General features: G+C 44.2%; 1 protein-coding gene and 1 pseudogene across 5 annotated transcripts in view; both read right to left on the bottom strand.

The window, feature by feature from the left end:
- Positions 1 to 26,123, bottom strand: part of CLCN4 (chloride voltage-gated channel 4) — an 83,597-nt gene that overhangs the window by 5,264 nt on the left and 52,210 nt on the right. For 4 of the 5 annotated variants that reach the window (XM_053579628.1, XM_053579631.1, XM_053579629.1 and 1 more), the window contains 6 exons: positions 22,522 to 22,728; positions 22,306 to 22,386; positions 20,662 to 21,207; positions 19,086 to 19,272; positions 16,789 to 17,187; positions 10,032 to 10,248 (listed from right to left, as the gene is read on the bottom strand). In XM_053579628.1, coding sequence (XP_053435603.1) covers positions 10,032 to 10,248; positions 16,789 to 17,187; positions 19,086 to 19,272; positions 20,662 to 21,207; positions 22,306 to 22,386; positions 22,522 to 22,728 — 1,637 coding nt within the window. Of the gene's footprint in view, positions 1 to 10,027; positions 10,249 to 16,788; positions 17,188 to 19,085; positions 19,273 to 20,661; positions 21,208 to 22,305; positions 22,387 to 22,521; positions 22,729 to 26,123 lie in introns of those variants that run through there. The other variant, XM_053579632.1, reaches the window with a different exon arrangement.
- Positions 23,541 to 24,268, bottom strand: LOC128577401 (p53 and DNA damage-regulated protein 1-like; annotated as a pseudogene).

The following is a 26,123-nucleotide window of genomic DNA, read 5'->3' as shown; positions in this document are numbered from 1 at the left end:
CAGTTACAAACATCCAAGTGACATATGGAGGCTTTACAGATAATAGGGAAATGTAGCTGTTCCAACTTACATAAAAATTCAACTCAAGAACAATTCCACAGAACCTATCTCATTTGTAACCCAGGGACTTCATGTATATAAATTATCTCCTCTGCCAAAATTCCATTGCTTTCAACTTATAAAAAAACAATGGCACTGGCTCGGCGCCTGTAGCTCAGGGGCTAGGGTGCCAGCTACATACGCCAGAGCTGGTGGGTTCGAATCCAGCCTGGGCCTGCCAAACAACAATGACAACTACAACCAAAAAATAGCTGGGCATTGTGGCGAGTGCCTGTTGTCCCAGCTACTTGGGAGGCTGAGGCAAGAGAATTGCTTAAGCCCAAGAGTTTGAGGTTGCTGTGAGCTGTGATGCCACAGCACTCTACCCAGGGCAACACAGTGAGACTCTGTCCCAAAAACAAAACAAAACAAACAAACAAACAAAAAAAACCAATGGCACTTGCCAGGGTCCCTAGTATAGGGCCTCCTAGACTGTATATCACCCAAGTCGAGGAAACACTGTTCCTATCTTTAGTATGATTCGGTAACATAGCAGCAAGACTTCAGGAACTAATAAATAAGCCCCCACAGCAGTTAGGAACTCATTAGGAAACACAGTTTGAATCTGAAACTGCAATGTAAATAGTGCCCCCTAGAGTGCACATTTATACAACCTTTCATAGCAACCCTTTTTTCATTGTTTTATTAAATGATCACCTTCAGGAAAAAAACATGTCCCTTGGGTCAAGTGAAAGGTTTAAAAGAAGGGGAATGTGCACAACCTTTTAGGAAAAAAGAAGTTCCATTGCCAAGTCAGTTTACAAAACACTATTCACTGTATCTTTGCCATATCCAGGAAAAGGAGAATGGGGAAGCAAACAATGTTGGTCTCACTTTGGAATACTGCATAGCTATTAAAACGATGGGTTTCTTCCCCGGGTTTATGTAAAATGATTTGCCAAAAAATCAGAAAACACAACTGCAATATACTGTCATTTATTTAATTATAGCCAAATTAGTCACATTTATCTCTTACCAACAAATAGTGAAGATGAAGAGGGGTTGTAGGTATTCAAAGCAGTATTCCAATCAGTTACACTGACTAGTGAAGCTGTCAGGAGAGAATTCCAACTTTTTGTCTCTGACCACACTAGACCTTAAACAATCTTGGAAAAGTTATTTATTTCCTGTGTTGCCCCTTCCCTTCTACTTTACAAGAATATCTTTAGAAGAGAGGAAAGAAGCCAAAGGGGTCTTTAAAAGCATGCAAAACAAAAAGATCAATGATGATACGCATCATAAAAACATTGAAAAAATGTCCTGACTCTATAGTGATAATTATTTTTTTATGAGATGGGGGTCTCACTCTGTCACCCAGGCTGGAGTACCAGCCATGCTGGTTTTTTGTTTTTGTTTTTATTTTGGTTTGTTTGTTTGTCAGGACAGGGTCTCTTTCTGTTTCCCAGACTGCTCTCAAACTCCTGGCCTCATATGATCATCCAGCCTCGACCTTCCAAAGTGCTGGGCTTACAGGCTAGACTCGCAGGGGTCCTCAAACTTTTGAAACAGGGGGTCAGTTCACTGTCCTTCAGACTGTTGGAGGGCCAGACTATAGTTAAAAAAAAAAACTCTGGGGCGGTGCCTGTGGCTCAGTTGGTAGGGCGCCGGCCCCATATACCGAGGGTGGCGGGTTCAGGCCCAGCCGCGGCCGAACTGCAACCAAAAAAAAAAAAAAAAAAAAAAATAGCCGGGCATTGTGGCAGGCGCCTGTAGTCCCAGCCACTCGGGAGGCTGAGGCAAGAGAATCGCTTGAGCCCAGGAGTTGGAGGTTGCTGTGAGCTGTGTGAGGCCACGGCACTCTACCGAGGGCCATAGGGTGAGACTCTGTCTCTACAAAAAAAAAAAAACTCTGAACAAATTCCTATGCACACTGCACATATCTTATTTTGAAGTAAAAAAACAAAACAGGAACAAATACAATCACATTGCCTCATGTGGCCCGCGGGCCACAGTTGAGGACCCCTGAGCTAGAGCCACTATGTCCAGCTGATAGTGATAATTTTTCAAATAGGAAGGAATACTTGATAAATGTGGAAAGCAAGATAGAATGAAACAATCAATATTTTGCAACCCTCAATGTAATAACTAGTTTAGCCAATTATTGCCAATGGATACCAAAACCATTGAGTAAATGGTTGCTAGGAAACAGAAAATTCACATTACCTCACAGTATTGCTGTACAGATTATGTACAAAGAGAAAAATGTCCCTTTACAATAGAGGGTTCTGGCTAGCACCACTTCACCCAGGTGATGAAGCTTACCATCGACAAAATCAGAAAAGCTGACACTATGATATCTATGTTGGAATGCTGCCAAAAACTACTTAAACCAAACAGAATTATGAAGAAGCAACTGGACAGATCAAGAATGTAATACTGGTCTGGACTCTTCCAAGAAAATCTATGTCATAAAAAAAAATAAACTAAGGCAAGGAACTGGTCTACACAAGAGATAAAAGAGGCAAAACAACTAAATGCAATGCATGAATCTTGCTGGAATTCTGGATTGAAATTTGAATAGAAACTAGGTATTGAATGATATATTGGGTTGTTAATTTGTATACTTACAGTTTGGTGATTATGAAGGAAAATGTACACTTAATTCATAATTGCCAAAACTTAGCCGTAACAAACATGCCCATCAATAGGTAAATGGATAAACTGTGACACATCTAGACAATAGAATATTCTTCAGTGATTAAAAAAAAATGAGCTATCAGCACTCTGGGAGGCTAAGGCATATGGGTAGCCTGAGCTCAGAAGTTCAAGACCAGTCTGAGCAAGACCAAGACACCCACACACACACACTAAAAATAGAAAAACTAGCCAGGCATTGTGGCAGGCACCTGTAATCCCCACTACTCGGGAGGCTGAGGCAAGAAGGTCGCTCAAAACCAGGAGAGTGCTGAGAGCTTTGACACCATGGCACCTGACCCAGGGAAACAAAGTGAGACTATGTCTGAAAAAAAAAAAAAAAAAAGAGCTATCAAGTCTCAAAAAGACATGGAGGAAACTTAAATGTGTATTGCTAATTGAAAGAAGCCAGGCTGGAAAAGTTACATAGTGGATGATTCCAACTACATATATGTGACATTTTGGCAAAGGCAAAACTATGGAAAGAATAAAAGGCTCGGTGGTTGCCAAGGGTTGCTGGGAGAAAGGGAGGGACCATAAGGAATTTTTTTTTTTTTTTTTGACACAGAGTTTCACTTTGTCACCCTCAGTAGAGTCCCTGGCGTCACAGCTCACTGCAACCTCCAACTCCTGGGCTCAAGCAAATTCTCTTGCCTCAGCCTCCTGAGCAACTGGGATTACAGGCACTGCCATAACACCCAGCTATTTTTAGTGATAGGGTCTTGCTCAGGCTAGTCTCAAACTCCTGAGCTCAGGCAATCCACCCACCTTGGCCTCCCAGAGTGCTACGATTACAGGCATGAACCACCTCATCTAGCCCATAAGGGATTTTTAGGACAGTGAAACTACTCTATGATAGTGTAATGGGGGACACCTGACATAGCATAAATTGGTCAAAATCCACAGAAACGTACAAAACCGAAGTGTACTATCACGTAAACTATGGACTTTAGCTAATAATCATGTATCAAGAGCAGTTCATCAATTGCAATAAGTATAACACAGCAAGATGGCAGCACTAGAAGGGCTGTGGGGGAGGAGGGGATATATAGGAATTCTCTGTACATTTTGCTCAATTGTTCTGCAAACCTAAAACTGCTCTAAAAATAGAGGCCATTAATTTAAAATAAGAAAAAACCTTGAGAGGAAAAAAGTGATTGCCTGAAGAGAGAAGAGGGCTGGTGAAAAAGGACAGAGCCAGGAATTGTTGATTTTCATCCAATCTATTTAAGGCCACTTGACTTTAACCATGTTCATATGTTACTTTAAATACATTTCTAAAATTTATCAAAATGCAGTAAAGTTGAAGATGTCCCACACAACAAGATGCTGCTCTACTAACCCTACCAGGCAGAGTGTGAGTCCTTGTGTTAATCTGCTGGGCTGCCATAACAAAACACCCCAGGGCGATGGTTTAAACAACAGACACATGTTCTCATAGTCCTGGAGGCTGGAAGTCCCAGATTGAGGTGCCAGCAGGGTTAGTTTCTCCAGAGGCCTCTCTCCTTGGCTTGTGGTTAGCTGCCTTTACACAGTGTCCTCTGTGTGCCCATGCCCCTGCTGTCTCTTCCTCTTCATGTGAGGACACCAGTCCTATTGGATTAGGGGCCCACCCTTATGTCCTCATTTAACCTTGATTAGCTCTGTAAAGACCCTATCTCCAAACACAGTCACATTTGGGGGTTTAGGGCTTTGACATAGGAAGGGAGTGGTGGGGGGCATATCTCTGTCCATAACAATTCTGAAACTCCCTCTGCATTGAACAACTGCAGTCAAACAAGCCCTCTGGATGCTTCTCTTTCTACACCATGTATAATAAGACGTCTAGAACTGATTAAATAAACCTAGCTTGTTCCCCAAATGTTGGCACAATCCTGAAGCAAGACACACCTAAAGGAAACAAACGTTATACTCTTCTTGGCAGGAGATGCTGAGTTTTCCTAGGAAGTCTGTCTGTGAGTATGAACATGGTGGATGGAACCAAGGCCCAACAAGATCTCTGGTCTCCTCTCATGGGGATGTGGTGGGGCCAACTGGCAGGTCCTGGAAACACTTCTTTCCATTCCGATTTAGTCTTAGTTGCCTGGGGGGCAACTGTCATAACAAGGACCCATCATATTCAGTCAACTAGAGAGAAATATTTTCTCAAGGGCACTATTACCCAATACTTTGCCAAATACTCTGCTTCTACAGTTGCAGAAGCTTTAGTGAGGCCCTGTCTCATTAGAGGTGCCCTTTTGCCTTGACAGCCACAAATGGCTACTGCGAAGGGCAGCCCAGAACTCTGGACCTGTCACATGTCAGAGATTCAAAGGCCCATAAGGAAATGAGATTTCCTCTCAGGGTCAGACGAACTTTTTTCCAGCTCCGATGATTCTAATTAATTTCAAAGGAGGCACTGATAGCATGGAGAGGTGGCTTTGCTGCTGGGAGGAGCCTCCATTTAAAGGCAGGGGGTGTGCTCAGTGAGACCCTTCCTGTGCATTAGCAGTAACATGCAGCGCAACCTGGGTCTATAGGGCTCCCTTCACCCTTTCAGGCCCCAGGAAAGCTTTACCCAGGGTTTTTTCACCATGGGACTAATAACATTTGGGGTCGGTGAGCTGTTCTCCACATTGCAGAATATATAGCGGCATCCCAGCCTCTACCCACTAGATGCCAGTAGCACCCTCATCCCCCATTGTGACAACCAAAATGTCTCCTGTGGACAGGGGACAAAATCACCCCTGTTGGTTGAGAACCACTGCCAAGATTAAAAAGTACTGAAATATTTCCATGCCAGTTGGTTCACAACTACTGAGTGAGATGCCCCAGGATGTCCCTGCTACCCTCATGTGACTTCTAGAACTCTACTGAGTTCCCCAAAATTCATAACTAATGAGTTAATATCTGGCACCAGCTCTTAAACACTTTCACTGTTAGTCCTAGCTGGGAGCTTTCAAACCTCTGTGGGTAAACCACCTGCTATCAGTGTGGAATATAGACATCCCATGCCATGGCCCCATCCTCAGTATTTCTTTAAGCAGGTATTCCAAAATGTACACATTCCAGAGATCTGTAAACTTTAAAATGCTGCTGAAAATCCTCCATCACTCCCAGACCCACTCCCCACTGCCACTGGCCCCAGCGACTGCAGTGCGGAGGGCACTGAGTTCTCAGTACCAGGGCCAACTGGCAGAGTCTTCCCCCAAAGGCCCTTGATGGCACCCTCCCCATACCATTTCACCCCAGTGTCTGGCAGGTGGTTGCATCTCGGGAAAAAGGAAACCTGGAAGAAGCCCAGATGGGACTGGCTCTGCAATGGACTCCCTTCAACCTTCACCAGTGTTTGGCCTCTCTAGGGTCTCATGTCCTCATTTGAAAACTAAAGGGAACACAAATGTCCATCAACTAATAAACTAATACGCCAAATGTGGTCTCTATCCAGAAACAAAAGATTATTCAGACAGGAAGAGGAATAAAGTACCAAATGGGATCTTGAAAACATGATGCTCAGCAAAAGAAGCCAGTATGGTTCCAAAAAGAACCATACAATGCACAACTACATTCACATGAAATGTCCAGAACAGGCAAAGCCACGGAGGCAGAAAGTAGTCTAGTTGCCAGGGGCTGTGCTAGAGGAGGTGATAGCTAAGGGGGGGCAGGGTCTCTTTGCGGGGAGACGGAAATGTCTTGAAAGTGTGATAATGGACACACAACTTGTTTTCGACTAAAAACCACCAAATCATGTATTTTTATGGGTGACTTGTATATAGCATGTGATTATTTTAATAAAGCTATAAAATAAATACATAGATGATAGACAGAATGCCTATGTGTTACACAAAGTCCCACTCACCATCTAGATGCTAAGAACCTGGTGACGGGAACATAAGGCAGGTGGTGACAGAATTCTCTCAGTGACTTCACCTCAGAATCATTGCAAAATGAAGGGCAAGGGAACAGCAGAAGGAAGTTTAAAGAAAAGAGCATGGACAAGTGTTGGGATTTCAACTGACCTTTCAAATAAAAGAGGAATAGTTATAAGGCTAGCAGCTTATACCTATTAAATGCCGCTAAGAAAGCTATGAACAGAAGAGAAATCAAAGCAGGTGTGAGCAGTTCTGTGCACCTCAAGGCGTTCTCACCTCAGGAGGGGAAGGGCTCTGTGGCTACCAGCTAGAGGACAGTCCCTCAGCTGAAACTACTCTTTCATTCTCTGACATTTGCTATCCCCTAGAAAGCCTCGTTCAGGATGTTCCCCTCCAGGGTGCTGCCTTGGGGAAGACCACATAAATTGGATTATGTCTTGTCTTTCTTAGATGACATGCTCTTTGGCTTAAAAAAAAAAAAAAAAAAACACACGTTCTGAACTCTCTCTAGGTCTCAGCCAAAATAGATGCTTAGTAAGATGTTGATTAAATCAATGTCACTTTGGAAAAAAAAAGACTTGTTAGTGTTTACAAAGTGATGAGACTATAATACATAGACACCCCTTCCTTATCTATAAAGCCTAAGTTTTGTTTCCTTATGTTCACCCTGGAGACAGTATTAAAAGATCAGGCATTTGCAGTTCTAAAAATCTCCTCTAAAAGCTCTGTAACTGTGATGTCTAAAAGTTAAGTTGGTTACAATGGCACTAGGGAAATATGAATTCAGGAGCTGCCCTAGGTTCATGCATAAAATGTGCCCTGGCCTGTGACAATAATTATCACAAAAGAAGAAAGCCGAACATCAACCCAGAAGGAGGCAACGTCAAATCCAGCAGGCTTTGTTAGTGGCATGAAATGTCCGATTTGATTTAAATCAAGTGTTTGAACTTCCAGCCCTTTTGGGTAGCAGTCCAAGTGAATCTACTGAATTATAAACAGCCAGCTCTATGACCAGGAACAGAATTCAGATTCAAGTAGCTGGGCTCTTCTGAGAAAGCTACCTGGCCCAAGCCCCCATGGACCACCTAGCAGGGATTGGGGAAAGCTGACACCAGCTCACTATTCCTTTACTAGGACCTTCATAGGGAAAATCTCACCCAAATTCACTCTTAGCCACTGAAGGTTTCCTAGACTCTGACATTCTGGGAACAAAGAAATCTCTGGTTCACAATTACCGAAGACCCTAGACCCTGAGAAATCCTGCAGATGATCCGAGTCAACGAGACAAGTTCAGGCTCTAGGCCACCTCAAGCAGGAAAGGCGCATGACGAGAGAACACATCAAAAATGCAAGCTGGCTGGAGACACGCCTGTGCTGGCAAAAAGCCCAAGGAGATGAAAGACCCCGCAAATAAGGATCCCTGGCCAGCACTAATGTATCAGCATCTGTGTTTGTTTAAAAGATGCAAAGCGAGAGAGTGAGATTTTGCTTTCTTGAAGAACATTCAGAGCCAATTTCAGCACCCAGATTTTCACAGGAAGATCTCTTGGGGTTCTCTGAGGTGTGAGTAGGCGTTAGGAGCAGAGTTTCCTGCCTGACCTGGAAATTCCAATGATAACTGACATTGGATTGTTTTAAAGGAGAAACTGCTATACACATGAGATGGCACAGGCGATTACAGTGGTCTTTTATGGCAAACTCTGGAATTTCAAATCCATAAATCAACGTTAGTGGTTCTCAAAGTGGGGTCCTCAGACCAGCAGCAGCATCACCTGAGGGGTTGTTAGAAATGCGCGTTCTCGGGCCTCACCCCAGACCTCAGCAATCAGCAGCTCTGTGATTGGGGCCACGAATCTGAATTTAGCCTGGAGGTTTAATCCTCTGGGATACTGTTGATGCATACTCAAGTTTGAGAAGCCATTTCAGCTCCTTTAAAATTCACCAGAAGAAATGACTTCTAGGCTCAAACATAAGGACTCATTTATTTGTTCCATATTGATTACACCTGCCACATGCAAAATACCATGCTGGCTGCAGTGAGAGCTAAGGAGGATGGAGCACACCCCCTCCAGTCATGACACATAAAATTGTCTCCAGACATTGCCCAATGTCTCTGGCAAGTAAATCATCCTGATTGAGAACCAGTGGGTTAAACCAGAATGTGCTGGCTCTGGAAATGTAACTATGCTACACAGTTAAGCCTCTGGAATCTGTAAAGGCCTAAACTATGTGGGCTACCAATGTCTCCACAACCCATTCTCCATCCCCTACCCCCAGCCCCTGAAGGGATGAAATGGGCAGACAACTCTGGGTTCCAGGCTACCCTGACTGAGTCAATCACTTTATCTGCTTTCTGAGGCTGTAGAACTTGGACATGCCTCAGAGCCCAAATCATGGTCTTCAGGGACCTGTACTCTGGTGCTGTCATGGACCCCTGATCATTGCATTGTTGGTTTCCTGGTTTGTGATAACACAAAACATAAGGAATATAGTGGCAAGAGAGACAATGCCATGGGGTCATTAATCTCTCCATTCTCCAATAGTGTGTTTAGAAAAAATAAAGTTGTTTCAAACAACTGATATATTAAGGAACATTCTGAGCTTAATATGGATTACACCTTTGCTCATGCATTTCATTTATAAGAAACTATGTGAACACAGGAAATTACACCTGGGAGAATCCAGTGGCATCAGAATACACGGCGTGCACACCCACAAACATCCACGAGCTCCCTCAGGTCGTACACGTGTGAGCACCCACACCTGTCCATACCTGAGGTGACCACTTCCCCTCTGATTTCAGATAACCCTCCTTCCAGCCCTTTCTGTAACTCACACACAGCAACCCCACTGATGCCCACTCCACAGCTAGGTTTAGGCCTTTTCAAGATGAAGTGATATATTGATTGTTGTATTCATGCTTTTCTTAACCATTTGGCATGTATAAAACGGCACTTCCATTATTAAGTTCCCATCTCTTATTTAAAATGTATCAATGAGGAAGTTTTTGAGTGTTGTTCACCTTACCCCATTTTCCCCAGAAGTCCTGTGGCTTGCATTGCTCATTTTTGCACAGTGCTGTGATTTTGAGGAATGCATGTGTTGCATTATAATGGGAATGGCTGTACCTTCCTCCTGAGCCAAGTACCATCTGGGTGGTAGAAAAGCAGTGCCAAGCCCTTCTCTGGACCCCCCTCTTTTGACTCAACCATTCCAGCCTGAACAGTAGTCCCACCTGGAAGCCTCTTTCCCTTCCCAGCTACACCACTGCCGTGCTTTTGGTCCAAGGCTCTCTGTATGTTTCCTTCTCGACACACTGACCACAACTTTACTGACATCACCTGCCAAGGACCTCAAGCTCCCTAAGGGCTGAGACCATGTCTTCATCTTTTTCTCCCCAGAGTCTGGCTGCAGTACACATTCTGGCCACGCTGCCCAGCTACTCACCCACTCCGTGTCACCAGGCACTGCCGGAGCCCCAGTTTCCGGAAGATGTCCACCACCGTCTCCATGGGGGTGTGGTCCGTGACGGTAAAAGGGCTGAGGTTCAGGATGCGCCGCAGCTTCAGGGGGTGCGGGCTGTTGGCTGGCAGTTCAGGGGGCTCCTCTGTGAAGTACATGATGGAATTGCTCACGATGCCCTCCTGCCTCTGCCTGGCATTCTCTAGAACGGGGTGAACAGGACGATGAGCCACACAAACTCCCCCCAAATCCCCTCACAGCATCTAAAATCCCACAGAAGAGTCCAGAGGACAAACCGTACATTCTGAATGAGGGGCTTCGGCCAAACATCTGTGAAATTGGCATTTCTCTTCAGCTAATGCCATGTGAGGGTACCCCTGCTGTGACTAGATCATTCATTGCCAAGTCTTGCATGATGGGCCTACCAAGATGGTCCTTTGGGGACCATCCCTGTTTCACCTGGACTCTAGGGCATCCAAACAGCCCAGGGCCTCCACCCGTACTTCCCTAAGACTCCTTCACCTCATCATAGGCTGGAGTCTGACGTGACAAGAAACCCCACTTAGCTGCTCAGTGACCTTAATCCACTGTTTTTCTTTTTACAAAGTAACTTCTAACTGGCCCAAATAGTATTATGAACCCTGAGAGGAACAAGAAACCAATACAACCAGCCCAGGCTCACAGCCCAGGAATGCAGCTCGATACCACATTTGACCTTTGAGCCCAAAGAAACAACCTCAGAAAAGCTGCACCCCCCCGTCCCCACTCCTTGGATCTCCCGCTTTAAAAATGGGCCATTCTGTGGATTTCTCAGAGAAAGATAGTAAAGCTGTTATGGTAGCAATTAGCCTATTTCTGTCTATACAAAAGGCCATGTGAAAGAAAGCTGAAGGAAAGTAGGGTAACAGGAACTCATTAGAAATACAGCTTAACAGAGTACTAGAAACCAAGGCTATTTTAAGTCACACATGAAATAAATCCATCGGTCTCAAGATATTTCTCCAAGGCGATTTTCCTTCTGTTGGAATTTTAATCTTTCCTTTGGTTCATGGGAAAAGGTTAGGAAAAATGTACTGCAAAGCTTGCCTTAAAATGGATCCTAGTTTCTATAATACATTTCCTGCCTTCTCAAAGACTACTATTCACCTATATCATTCTTTCAAAAATAAAATTCTGCCTCCTCTATGGCCATTTAGTGCAATAGAGTACTCTAATGGAAAACTGGCAGTATTTGGAGTCAGGCTGAATCTGAAAAAGGGTCTCTGTTGATAAGTGGACCTGAGGGTCTGCTGGGCAAATGCCTGCACATCGTATGGGTCAGGTTAAATCCAGTTACATCAAATGGGACATGATTCAACCACAAATACCAGACGACACTGATACACAACATGTCTTCAAATGTGGATCCACATGATACACACTGCATGCTTCTCTCCTAAACCATGATGGTTCCGTCCTTAAGCACTAAGGCAAGGAGGCAATAGTCAACACATACTTATTTGCTCATTTTCATAAACGAACACTCTTAAAAGTCCCATTTAATGGGATTTCTATCCATTTCAATAATCAAATTCAACGTCAGGATTGGATCAATCCACAAACCCTAATCAAGAACTGATCACACAAATAGCCGGGCGTTGTGGCGGGCACCTGTAGTCCCAGCTGCTTGGGAGGCTGAGGCAAGAGAATCGCGTAAGCCCAAGAGTTAGAGGTTGCTGTGAGCCGTGTGACACCATGGCACTCTACCCGAGGGCGGTACAGTGAGACTCTGTCTCTACAAAAAAAAAAAAGAACTGATCACACAGATTTGCTGAACCCCTTATAAAACCAAATACAATTTAGTGAACCATAAATCCACTTGCTAAAATAAGAACAAACTCATATTTCCTTTGAACCTACTGATTGGGTTAGAAGCCCTGATTCTAACAACCACTAGTTCAATGAACTCTTGCTCACCAGTGCATTCCCAGTGCCTGGACAATGCTCAGCATGCAACAGACACAAAATGGATATTCACAAATACACACATGAATGAATGAATGAATGATTAGGTCTACTATATGTTAGTGTATCTGGTTCTATCTGCCATACAGAACAGAGCCTATTTCACTTAGGAGACATTAAGAAGAAAAGCCCATATGAGCTATTCACTGCCAAGCAAGAAGCACAGGCATCAGATGGAATCAGAGCCAGAGATCTGAGTTGTTGGTCCTGGCAACTGCTGCTCTCCTCAGAGAGCCTCTACTAGGCCACTTTGGAACTCTATCATAAAGCCATACATTAAAAAATTTTAAAAATTAAAAACAAAGCCATAGATTAAGGCTTCAAACTTTGGAAGTGGCGGTACTATGTATGGGCCAAAAGCTGATGAATGGAAGAAGAACCAGCAAGAAAGCTCTTTGCAACTCTCTACCAGGGTGAACCATCTACTCCCAGTTTGGACCAGAAATCTTCGTCAGTCACTAAAATGCCTGCAACAAAACTTTTGCATGTAAATTCACAGAAGGCAGAGATGGTATCCTGTCATCTCTGGACTCCCAGCTCTTAGGATAATACCAACACATGGTGAATGCTGAAGAAATACTTCTTGTATGAAAGAATAAGCCATGGTGGCTCAGCGCCCGTCGCACAATGGTTATGGCACCAGCCACATACACCAAGGGTGGCGGGTTCGAACCCGGCCTGGGCCAGCTAAACAACTGTAACCAAAAAATAGCTGGGCATTGAGGTGGGTGCCTTTAGTCCCAGCTACTTGGGAGGCTGAGGCAAAAGAATTGCTTAAGCCCAAGAGTTTGAGATTGCTGTGAGCTGTGACACCACAGTACTCTACCAAGGGTGACATAATGAGACTGTCTCAAAAAAAAAAAAAAAAAAAAAATTTCCTTTTGCTTTCCCCCATATCCTATGAGTATTACTTTTACTTTTAAAAATGTAATAAACTTCATTTTAAATGTTTTAAAAGTAGTTAAGCTGTTTTTAAAACTGTCTTTAATTTGGAGGTTTGTCATATATTCTACTATAAGTAGTGTCAGTGGCTACAGCTGCTGGAAAAAAATGTAGATTTTATGAGCACCTGCTAAGGTTATTCAACTTGACATTTCACTTCCAGTAGTAAGCATTCATAATGCCAAATACAGAGAGGGTAATTAATAAAGTGTTGGTAAAAGGATTTTCACAAACTATGCTAGGCCAAGAAATTTTAAAAGATTAGAAATAATCACATGCCTTGTAGACTACTGAGTGGCTTTAGAGCAATGGTTCTCAACTAGTAGTAATTCTGTCCCTACCCTCGGAGGACATTTGGCAACGCCTGAAGAAATCTTTGGTTGTCACAACAGAGAAGGGCAAGTTCTCCTGGCATCTAGTGGTGAGGCTCAGGGATGCTGCTCCCCACCCTATAGTACACAGGACAGCCCCCACCATAAAGAATGACCCTGCTCCAAATGGTAACAGTGCTGAGGTTGAGAACTCCTACTTTAGAGTAATTATATCTTTAGGGAAGTAATATTCTATCAACCTGTTAATTAAAAATGCTTGCACAAAACAGATGTAATAAATGAGAAAAGTTAAAATGGATAATTGGAAGCAATCACAGTAGTGGTTAATACAAAGATGTGATAAAAAAAGTAAAGACTATATAGAAGAAAAAGATTATTTTATGACTTGTTATTGTCTACTAAAGCATGTGAAGTCCTTTTGCATATATATTTACATATATTTGAACATCCCCAGAAGAAAAGATGACATGACTGTTCTCCATGACCTCATCCAATAGTTAAAAACCCTCCAACTTGATTACAGTAAATGGGTTTCAGCTATTTCTGCCTAAATAGCTCATCCAACAGCTCTGACACTTTTCTTCACGTTCAGTCCTGGTTGTTGATCCCTTTCTACACATAAGCATCTTCCACATGCTGGGGGATCATTATTAAATCATCCACCAGACAAAAATAAACCTGAGAGTTCCCTTAACTCTTTCCTGAAACTTTAATTTGCCTCCCTTTAATCATCTCTGCAGCTCCCTGCTGAGTCCTCTCTGAACCTTTACTCAGGACTTAAGAGCCTGAGCCCTGCTGAGTACAGAAGGATCCTCACATGTGCAAAGAGCAATGATAGGTAAACGCCCATTTACCAGGAACTTAAAGAAGGGTCCCCTGTGGCCCCACATGTTAGTCTGTGATGGTGAATAGGGCCACATTGCCTAGGTGGTGCAAACAAATCACTCTTTAACAAAGATAACACCTGTATTTTGGCATTCCAGAGAAGATTAAAAGTAAAACATTTTCAGTTTCATGTGAACAGTTGCTACAATTTTAAACATGTGTAAGAAAAATTTACCTCACTTACCATTCTTTTCTGATCCATACTATCTTGGATCTAACTATAACCTTTGCTCCCAGTTCCCTTACAAAGTGAAATTGGCACAGAATAGTTTCTAGCTAAATGCTGTCATATTCTATATTCACAAAATGGCATAAAATTTCTGAAATACTGGTCATGAATTTCTGCACAGAGTACAGGGACTCTTCCATTTCCACAGATCAGGAACACGGCTTTTCTGATTCCTCAGAGCAAAACATTCCTTGCCTTTCTACAAACCACGTAAATAGCAGCTTCTATAATATTATCATTCTGATTGAAAGCATGTAGGTATTATTTACACTGTGTGGTGCCTCTTCAGCATTCTAAACATAGCTTCTAGGAGAGTGCTCAGTTGGCAAGCTTAAATTTCTTCTCTACCCTGTTGATGACAATTACTGCTTCCCACTTGATTACAGTAAATGGGTTTCAGCAAAATTAGTAAGCTGTCTCTTAGCAGGTGTGCCTGGAGCTATACAATAGATAATGGAATCTGTGACATTTATTAACTATAGCTTTAAAATTTCAACATTTGTAAGATTCTAGGGATTCAATAAATTTTTTAAAAGGCTGCTGATAACATTATTTGAAGGCAAACCCAACCCCACCTAATCAACTTTTAAAAACCTCATTATTTATAAGGCAACATTTACACCTAAAGGCACCTACCTGTTAAGCAACCAGCACAATAATAAAAAAGCATCACTGAACACTTAAGCACAAACTTGCTAAGGTGTCCAAAATATTAAGTCAATTTTTGTTTGGGGGGAGGTAAAAATGTTTGACTTCAAGGTAAAATTGAAGAATATAGCTTATCTAAACTTATTTTTTATAAAGCCTCTGGTCAAGATACTTTAAAGACATTTTAAAAGCTATTTAAGGCTCGGCACCTGTAGCTCAAGTGGCTAAGGCGCCAGCCACATACACCAGAGCTGGCAGGTTCGAATCCAGCCCAAGCCTTCCAAACAACAATGACAACTACAACCCAAAAAATAGCCGGGTGTTGTGGCGGGTGCCTGTAGTCCCAGCTACTTGGGAGGCTGAGGCAAGAGGATCGCTTAAGCCCAAGAATTTGAGGTTGCTGTGACGCCATGGCACTCTACTCACAGCAACAGCTTGAGGCTCTGTCTCCAAAAAAAAAAAGCTATTTAACATTAGGAAGAAGTTTCAGAAATTGAAGGGAGGTGCCTTAGAAATAAACAAACAAACAAAAAAAGAAACAAACAGGACAAAGCAAGACATTGTTTGCCTTCACAGTGGGGTGTTCCACAATCAGACTGGGAAAGTCCCATTGACAAGCTTCAAGAATACTTGGAAGCTGGAATGTATAGTAAAATTGTCACGTGCATACATGAGCCATCCCATAGGCCCCAGTCTGCCACTGGATGCTAGGATGTTGTGAACAGCATGGAGCAAGGATGAGTGGGATGGCATCCACCTCTGCCACATGTCTGCTGACGAGCTCTGCTGCTCCCTGCCCCTGCTGCATCTTGAGGTCCAGTAGGATCTCATCCGTCCTAGGATCACCGCTCCTTCCTTGCCTAGGGGTCCTAAGACTTACACCCAGCCCTGTAGCCCTTGGGCCCCTCTGTCTTTGCAATTTTCCCTCCTCCTGCTACCCTTCCAAGGCAGCTGTCCCTAGGCTAATGGGGCCCACAGGCTTTCTTCTCCAAGCCACCTGTCTTTGCACCCCCCTCCCAGGGTATCCCCTCTCCCCTCCTGCAACTCAAAAGCTTGCCCCTCTGCACAGCCTGCTGTAGTTCAGACACGAGGAGGGAAACCATCACATGCTCCTGACTTCTAGCCTTGGCTGTTCGGTCACCCACAAGGGCTTTTAACTGGTAGAATCAGACATGATGTCAGGAAGTGAAGCAAAAGACTCACGTGGTAATAAGGGAGGTGTCTGAGCAGAGCCCCACAATCTCAGCCTGTTGGTTAGTCTGCCGAAAGTCCCTCTGAGACCTGCTCAGCCCAAGCTACTCCAGGCTCTCAACACCTTCTCTCCCTTCTCAGACTCATTCAACAATTCCCAAAACAGGCGGCAGCTGCTGCTTGCCTCCTAGAGGGAGAAGGGCCCAGGTGGCTGCTTGCAAACATGTGCTCACTTTCCAAACAACGTCCACTCTAAGACTCCATTATAGCCTGTTCCTCAGTGTGACTTGGGGATGAGCAGCATCATCATGCATTGGGGGGATCATGAGAAATGTGGTCTCAGCTCCTACCCCAGGCCTGCTCAGTCAGACTCTGCATTTTAACCAGATCCCAGGGGGCACAGATACATTAAAGCTTGATGTGCATTCTCTCAAACCTCTTGGGTGATTTTAGGGGGCAAAGGCTGCCACTCATCGCTCAGGAAAGCCTGAGTGTCCCACTCTTTACTCACTTATTGCAAGGATCAGCTCCCTCCTCTGGGCAAACCCAATGAGGCGCTCTGAGTCTCTGGAGACCACCACGGGAAAGCCGTTGTAGTCGGTCTCCTTGATGAGCGTCTCCACATCTTCAACTGTCATGCTGTCCTGGGTGAGCACCGAGAGAGGTGGCTCTCCCCGCCGGGGCCTCATGACGTCGGTGGCCAGCGTGCGGTGTGTGAACTCATCCTTCACGTCGAGAAATGGGTACCCATTTAAGTGGATGTGGGCCTCATAGATGCCTTCTTTCCCAAAGGCATCTGCCACCCACTTGCTGGTCACTGCTGCCGCCATCAGGGGCACGATGTACTCCAGACCACCCGTTAATTCAAACATGATGACCACCAATGACACTGTCATCCTGGTAACTCCACCTTCAAGGGAAGAGAGGAGTAAGATTCTGAAGCACAACCCCAGCCCCTCATGAGGGAAGGATTCAGGGACACTAACAGGCAGGCTATAAATTCTCCTCATGATATAGTTCTAAGGAGATATTCCCATAGGCTGCCCATGCTGGGCCTCTGGAACTGAGGCCAGGCTCTGTTAAATGTAACCTCAGGTCAGAGAGCTCCAAGTGGCAGGTTAGGGGATTAGGGGTTCTGCTCCACTGAGGCAGCATAGGCTGTCTATCTGCCCATGCCTACGTGCCTTGCTTTTTAGGAAATAGATCCTACGTGGGCTCTGCAGGCTTCTGACTGAGCAAACATGGTGCTCGCCCACAGCCCTACACACTGGAAAACCGGAGATTCTCAGGCACTATAGACAAGAGAGGGACCTACCCGTGTCCCTGAATGTGTGGAGAACCTTCTGCTAACCCGTGTTTTCTATTTTGCAGACTGTCCCTGACTTACGATGGCTCAATCTATGATTTTTCAACTATATGATGGTACAAAAGCCACATGCATGCAGTAGAAACCTTACTTTAAGTACCCATACGCAGGCAGAATGGGGACAGAGATCCCATTCTTGGCAGGGAGGGCACCCCCAGAAAAAGGGAAAATAAAAAGTAAGCTGAAGGAGTCGGAACAAAGAAAAGTCAGCTAATTTACCTTTAAGCTAGCCATTGCTAAATTTCGTATCTGAACACGTTTCTGGCCTTCCCTGAAACTCTGGCCTATTGGAGATACAGCGTACACAAATACCTCTGCTGAGTCTGTGAACACTCTGAAGAAGATAATGGCCATAAAAGAGATTATGGCAAGACCTAGAAAAGAAACATCTTCTAGGTTGTTTCCTGCCCATTAAACAAACAAAGCAGATACCCAGTGTGGAGATTTGCATTTGGCTGGGGCAGAGACCAAGGGAACAACAACTCGAGCCCTGAGCCCTGAGATACGGGCAGGAGGGCTTACATCCCTTATCACAGAGGAAAATGCTTCTCGCCCACCGATTCCTCAGACATTAAGGCCAGTGGCGTGCGTTTTACTCCAGAGTGAACTAGCAGAGTTTAACACATCCCTAGGAATCTGTGTGTGTGACTGCAGACAGGAGGTTTCCCCCACACAAGGCTCAAGTTTCAGATTCCTCAGAACCGCTCAAATCCTTAGTTAATAATAACAGCAATAGCTGATATGCTCACTCAGAGAAACTGCTGGTGTCTTTGTTCCCTCCCTCACCTTACAACCTGGGCAAAGAGATTTGAATAAAAGCTGAGTGGAACAGAGACCCGGAGCCACTCACCAGAACCCACAAATGGGTGGGGGTCCCCTGAGCTCCCACTTTTGAAAATTCTATTCTGTGTCTTGTGTCTCTTTCTTTATTGTCATTCCTAACTTCATATTTCTTCAGTCAGCCGCGCCGGTTCCACAGCAGACCCTGCCCCTCGGGTGGGACATACAGCCATTTTGGGTTTTATTAAATAGTTTACATGAGATAGTGAACACTTCAACATAAAACAGGCTCTGTGGTAGGTGATTGTGCCCGACTGTAGGCCAATGTAAATGTAGGCAAGCACATTTAAGGTAGGCTGGGCTAGGCTATGATGTTCAGTAGGTCAGATGTATTAAGTGTATTTTTTACTTAGGATATTTTCAACTTACGATGGATTTATCGGAATGTAACCCCGCTGTAAGTCAAGGAGCATCTGGTAAACAAACTATAACCCTTTGCATGTTAACTCACCGAGCTTTAGGCGTCTACTTCTTACAGCAGCAGCACAACCTAGCCTATCCAGAGTAATGCAAATGTTCAAGTTCATGTCTTCCTTCTTGCCAGTCCTCTGAGCCAGATCACCACCCCTCACCCTGTTCCCTGGCTCCACCTGTGGTCATACCTAGGCAGGCGGCAGCTCCCACCATAGCGTAAAGTCCTGGTGTGACACAGTCTGCCCCAGGTCTGCACCAGTTCCTGAAGATAATCCAGTCATGGTGATGGTAGGCCAGCTGCTCCACGCCAATTCCTACCATCCTGCCTGCCATTGCTCCCACAGCCATGCTGGGGATGAAGAGGCCCGACGGGATCTTGAGGGGGCACACAGAGAAAAGCAGTGTGAGGCAAGGAGGCTGGGTTCCCGCTTCACAACCACTGGGAAACACAGTCCCCTCAACCTGCTTGCGTTTTGCTTCAGTCTTCAAAGGAGGCACCACCCTGCAAATAGGTCAACTGGGAAAAGGTAGGACAAGTGATCTGACCTGCTTAGTAAGTCATATCTCCTGCAACTTGGAGAGAATGCAATTTTACACTTTCATTCCCTCTCCTTCAAAAGCTGACCGGGTTGCCTGCTGAGGATTAAAGAATGATAAGCCCCACTGCAAATAACATTCAAAGCTCGAATCTGTCACGAGACACCACTTTCTCTCTCCCCTTGCGTGTCATTCAGACTGGCTTTTAAAATTAAATGTCAAGCCACAGCATGAAAATGGAAAAGAAGGACCTCCAATTGCTCTCAGGTGAAATAAAGAAGCTGAATGTGTCCTCGCAGCTACCCTAGATCTTGCAAAAAGCTATTCAAGGGCTCACTGCCCTTTGTAGTAGGTGGTGGCCAAACACCTATGAGAGAGAGATGAGGGAAGCAACTCCCCCTTCCTAACAAAGTGCATTTTCCAAGAAATATTCTGAATATGTTCAAGCCAGGGTAGAGGCAGCAAAGAAACAGACTGTGTAAACTAAAAGATCTTGGTAGTAGCGTGTTTTCTACTTTGCTTAACGAAAATACATTTTTGTTTATCTAGTAACCATACGTGCGCTATAGAACACACCTCATTCCCACATTCATTGAGGTTACGTGTGACCACTGATCCTGAACAGCAGCCACACTTATGCCTGCCCAGGTGGTCACCCATCTGAGGATGGAAGCAGATCTTTAGCCTAATTCAAGTTAAAGTTTGGATCCTCATGTGTAATTTCTAGAATTTGGAACATCCCTTAGAAAATTGTATCCTTCTGAGCTTCCCCTTATTCCGTAGTCATTGAAACCCCTATAATTCCAAAGCATGCTTCTCTCAATGAGTACCAAAACGTGCTACTAGCATCTTCCTCAGGCATGAAAAGAAATCCCTTTGTTAGGAGTTGATGGATCAGAGATAGTCAATTGTTTAATACATCCACACATCCTTCTTCTTAAGGCATGAATTCAAGTTTGTGTTTGGCCACTACACCCTCAGACACACCATTTCTTAGATTTTTTTTTTTAAGAGAAAGTTCATAGAAATACTACATAGAAAGGAACAGTACTAGAATGGAACACAACAGGGGACCCTGAAGGTCAGTAATGTTCTGCTTCTGATCCTGGGTGCTGGTTATACAAGTGTGTGTATTTTGTGAAAAGTCATTAATTTTATTTTGGAGAGTATGGTCCTGTCCCCGGAAGAACAGGGCTCCCCACCCCAGCTTCCTTCCCTTTCACTTACCTTCATGCCAAAGGTAAATATGGTAACAACAATTTTGAAGATCAGTGCGAGGGCCAGCTGCCACATGGCCCTGTAAACCCCGACCCCAGCTGGGCGGTCTGGAATGTCATCCACAGGCCGGGTCATGTTGGGATCGTTGATGTAGTCACAGAGCTGGGAAGACTCCAGGGCCCCACAGTCATTGAACAGCTCAGAAATGAGCTCACTGGTGCTCTGACGTGTGTAGGGATTGGGGTAGGCGATGATGGCAGTGATGGCAGTCACCACGATGACCTCCAGCACTGGGTATTTCCCCAGCCTGGTGGTCTTGCGCCTCCTGCACCAGGCAATGTTGCAGCGGATGAAGAGAGTTCCCCACAAGCCCCCAAAGACCCCAAGCAGGATGAAGGGGAAGAGTTCAGCCATGTACCAGGGCGTATGATATTCCACGTAGAAGAGAACAAGGCGGCTATTCCCAAAGGGATTGATGGATCGAAGTGTGAAGGCCGCCACCAGAGCTGCAAAAAATGACCTCCACAAGGTCTTCAAGGGAAAGTAGTAACTGACCTGGGACAAACAAGTAGAAAATTAGAGGCTGGCCAGAGAAAGAGATACTCAGAGCCCATTCCCTTTCGTCAGCAGCCACATGTTGGCACTTGGCATGAAAGACACACTAACACCAAGAGTGGACACCCTCCTTCAGCCTGGGTTTAGTATGACCAAGATGTGCCAACAAAGATATTTAATGGAATCTATGTCTAGAAGAGAAATGGACACTAATCAAGGTGGGTTTGAGCTATGTTTTTAAGAGGAATACAAATATGTAATCATAATTCTATTCATGACACAGACTCTTGTAAAAGCAAATAAACCTCTGGTTTTGATTGTACAGACAACAGAATAAATAGATCAGGGGTTTCGAAACTCTGACCCTTAACTCCAGCCCAGAAAACGTATTTTTAGAGCATGATGAGTTAAGAATGGGTTTTTACATTTTTAAATGGCTGGAAAAGGAAAAAAATTCATTTGCATTAAAATATTCAAATAAAGAACAATATTTTGTGATATAAAAATATATAAAATTCACATTTCAGAGTCAATAAGGAAAGTTCTATGGGAACGCAGCCATGTCCATCCGTGTACATGTTATCCATGGCTGCTTTCACACTACAGTGGAAGAGTTAAGCAGATGCAACAGAAATTGTGTGGCCTACAAGGCCTAAAACATTTGCTACCTGGCTCTTTACAGAAAATGTTTACCAACCCCTGGAATGATCCACTTCAGTTCTTAATTAAGTTGGTTATGAGAAAGTGCAAGTATACTGGAAATCTTCCCCAAAGGTTATATTGGCAATTTTTAAAACAATACTTGAAAACAGATAAAACTGGAAATAGCGGATCATGCCTGTAGTCCCAGCAACTCGGGAAGCTGACGTGGGAGGACTGCTTGAAGCCAGGAGTTTGAGACCAGCCTGGGCAACACAGCAATACCCCATCTTAAGAACAACAAAAAAGAAAACATACCTAACAGTGGAAACTGTGGCTCCTTAACTAACTATGAGAATCTTATTCGGTACTTCTTTGACGCTGATCCTCAAAGGGCAGGAGATGAAGGCTTGCTGCTATGCCAACCACCCACCTATTCCCTCAGCTGCCCATTCTCACCTCTTCAAGACTGAAAAGCACACCCCCAATCGGCGCACCAAAGGCAACGGAGACTCCAGCAGCTGCTGCAGCTGAAAGCACCTACAAGGCAAATAGTTCTAGATAAGCTACAAGGCCTGCCATGAAAACAGACATGCGACAGCATGTGAAGGTGAGATGGGAGGAGGGGGCTTTGGGAAGAAAGCTCCACTACTCAAGGAAGCTGAGCCTGCTCACCTCGCGCCTCTTGCCCTCGTTCTTGCTGTACTTAGAGAAAAGGCTGCTGAAGAAGTTGCCACAGCAACAGGCTACGTGCACCAATGGCCCTTCTTTCCCAAGGCTCAGGCCAGAGGACACTACTAGCACCAGGGTGACCGTCTTGATTAGCAGAGTCCACTTCCCCAAGTAGCCCCTGATGATGAAGCCACTCAAAATAGTCTTTATCTGAAACAGAGGATGGACAATGAGATGGAATGAACTGCTTCTATCCATGGCTAGGAAAATAGCTGTAATTCCTGGGAGAGGCATGTTAAATGTTTAGATTCACTAATTCACATGGAAGAAAGAACATTTTCATTTTTTATGTATCTATAATTTTATATTAACAAAATTTTATAATAAATTTTATAGCAACAGAAACATTAAAAATTCAATGTATAGTGAATCTTAAGGATTCTTAGAGTACCAAAAGATCATAAAGAAGACTGAATAAGTCGATATCAAGGTCTCATTTTATATATAGCATTTTATCCTGTTCATGTTACTCTTTGTCGTAGTGAAAAGAGACATAGACCTATTGATCTTAACTGTAAACTTTTAACTCTTGAAAGATATCCAAGACAAAGAGATGGAGAGCTGGCCACCTACATGACAAAGCAAAGAGAGTGAAGGAGTTAAAATAAGCCACCCCAAAATATCCCACTGTGGCGAACTGACTATTTTGAGCTAAAAGCATTTGAAAAATAGCAGGTGCAATAATATCACTCTGACTTCCGTTGTTTCTTTTTTTTTTTTGTTCTTTTTTTGTCTTCATTCAGAAACTACTTTTGCACCTCCTGCTTTATTCCAATTCCATTACACCTGCCTGAACGCCTCCGTCCTCCAGAGAGGAATGGTGGTATGAAGCTCCCGCTCTGCCCTTCTCCATGTGAACAGCAGGCCATTGTTGAGAAGTGCCTGTTGCAGTCATTCTCACACCCCACAGGCACTGCCCCACACTCCCACTGCTGGCCAGCAGGGCCCGAATCGGTCTTGTGTGCACTGAGCCCTGGTGGTCAGGTCCAGCAGACACTGACAGACCAAGCCTTCCATCTTGCCAATGCAGAGCAGCCAAGCACTACAAAGAGGCTACATACAGAAGTCACAGCCAGATTCTTGATGCCCGTCCCTGTACAGGGCAGATGCTTTCCTTGCAGATTTCAAGCTTGGAAGGGACTGGGTCCTCCAGACCCCAGTAGGGGATGTGGTCATTGGTCCCCCATCCTGCTTCTTGAGTCTCATCCTTTCAGGATGATCTTGAGAACTTTAAGCTCATCTTGGTTGAGGGGGCTCAAGTTAAAATCCTTCAGCTCTGGTTTGGCTTGGGCTTCAAAAGAGGCGGTTGACCTTCACTTTAAGTTGTTTCCGGAGTTTTTCTATTTCTTTGTCCAGATGATTCTGATCTTTCTCAATCATCTCCTTTGTCTGAGGGTGAGGCATCTTGATGAACATGTTCCCGAAGCAAACCATCACATCTTCAGAGAGGCTGAGATCCTTCTGCAGGGCCCTTAGGCCCTCTCAGTTCTGATTCCTTTTAGTGTCCAGGTCTACAATCTGCTGCTTGTCTGCCAGCACCTCCTTGGCGAGCTCCTCCACCTCGACCAGGTACTGCAGCATCCGCTCCGCCTCCAGTGACAGCATGGTACTGTGGTTGAGTGACAGCATGACTGCAGTTGAGGCTCTGAAGATACTCAGCTCAAACTCCGCCTGGGCCCAGCTCCCGTTCCCCGTGCACACACCACTCTGACCCCTTCATTGTTTCTTTTTTTTTATTTTTATTTTTTTTTTTATTTTTGGCCGGGGCTGGGCTTGAACCCACCACCTCCGGCATATGGGACCGGTGCCCTACCCGTTGAGCCACAGGCGCCACCCCCTTCATTGTTTCTTAAAAGTAGAAATGAAATTCCACGTGAAAGACACCCTTTCTATACTAAAAGTAAAGTATCATTCTTATTATCAAGGATAGGAAGTTGAGGCCAAGGGAAATCTCTACAAACATTGTTAGACTAACCCTTATCCTCCTGGCCACTCCTCCACCCAACTAACCCCACCAGCCCAAGCCTCTGGGCCTTCTCACATTTTTACAGTTTACTACTCTTTGTCCTCCTCAGTATATAAATGTTCAACCCCAATTGTATCTTGACACCTCTATTTCTTCATTAGGCCTCCAATGTCATAAAATTTATATCAGATAAATTTGTATGTTTTCTCCTGATGATCTGTCATATGTCAATTCTCAGGCCCGGCCAAAAACCCCTAAAAGAGTAAAGGTCAAATTTTATTTCCCCTACAAGAGTGAAATGTCAGTTGAACTTTCACTCAGGAGTTGGCAAACTATGGCCCATGGGTCAAATCTGACCCACTGCCTATTGTTATATGAACCACAGCTAAGAATGGTTTTGACAGATTTTTTTAAGTGACATGTATAAAATACTACTCTTTTGGCGGGAATAGTTGCTCAATTTTGCCTCTTGGCCCCCAAGGCCTAAAATATAGTCTCTCTCCTTTATGGGGAAAGTTTGCTGACCCCTGCTGGAGGTGATAAATAAGTGGGCATTTACTGCCCACTCCTTTCAATGTTTCTGTGTGTTTGAAAATATTCTTACTACAATGTTAGAAAATGAAGAAGATGTTCAACTTTGTAATAATGCACCTTTGGGGGATGTATAGATGTTTGAATCCATGATGACCCCTTCTCTTTCATCAGATCCTACCCTCTGGCATTGAAAAGGACTTTGACTACAGGGAGAGTTGTCTTGCTCCATTTTCAGAACCACTATACTTTGTAAATGCCAAATAATTGCTTTCTTCCTAAGGTGCACGCGAATCTTTGCCTAATGCTTTTAGAATTCAACTGGGTGCCAATCTTGCCAACTAACTTCCATACATTGAGGTCCTTTTCTCCCCAGTATTCTTTTGGATATAGAAGCATCACCAATGGCTAACTTTTCTACCTCCAACTGCTTTGACAATTCAGTAAAATAGAATGAATGTTTACTGCTGAGCTAGCAACTTAAGAGTCTGTAATCATAGATTAATCAGACACTAAGTGAGTCAGTCAATAAAATTCATGGTCAATTTCTGTTTTCCCATTATGTAATGCATAATAGGACAATGACATCCCTTATCAGTGTCTTTTGCATAACTTGAAAACGCCTCTTTATGCCCCACCAAATAATCAATTTCTCAAATAGCTACTATAGTTCTTCTCAACCTTGGTGCCCATCACAATCACCTGGGGAATTAGAAAATATTTTAGATGGGCTTTCCCCTCAGAGATTTGATGTAATTGGTCTGAGGTGCATACAGGGTATGAGGATTTTTACAGCCACTCCAGGAGATTCTAAAATGCAGCTCGGGTGGAAGGAGGAGATCCACGGCTCCATTCCTGAAAAGGATATTACAGATCTTCCTAATTTCTCAAAAGAATATTTAACGGTCAGCCCTGAAACACTGTTTGTTCTTGTATCAATACCTTCTACTGAGCATCATGCCACCATTGACGATGTGGGGAGGGTCATGAAGTCAGCTAATTCAAGTGCGTATTGGGGGAAGGGCACGTGTATGTTCCCAAATGAGTC

This window comes from Nycticebus coucang, chromosome X (genome assembly GCF_027406575.1).
Source record: "Nycticebus coucang isolate mNycCou1 chromosome X, mNycCou1.pri, whole genome shotgun sequence".
Classification (NCBI taxonomy): domain Eukaryota; kingdom Metazoa; phylum Chordata; class Mammalia; order Primates; family Lorisidae; genus Nycticebus; species Nycticebus coucang.
Note: the sequence above shows the minus strand (reverse complement) of the source record. Positions and strands in the feature narration are given on the sequence as shown.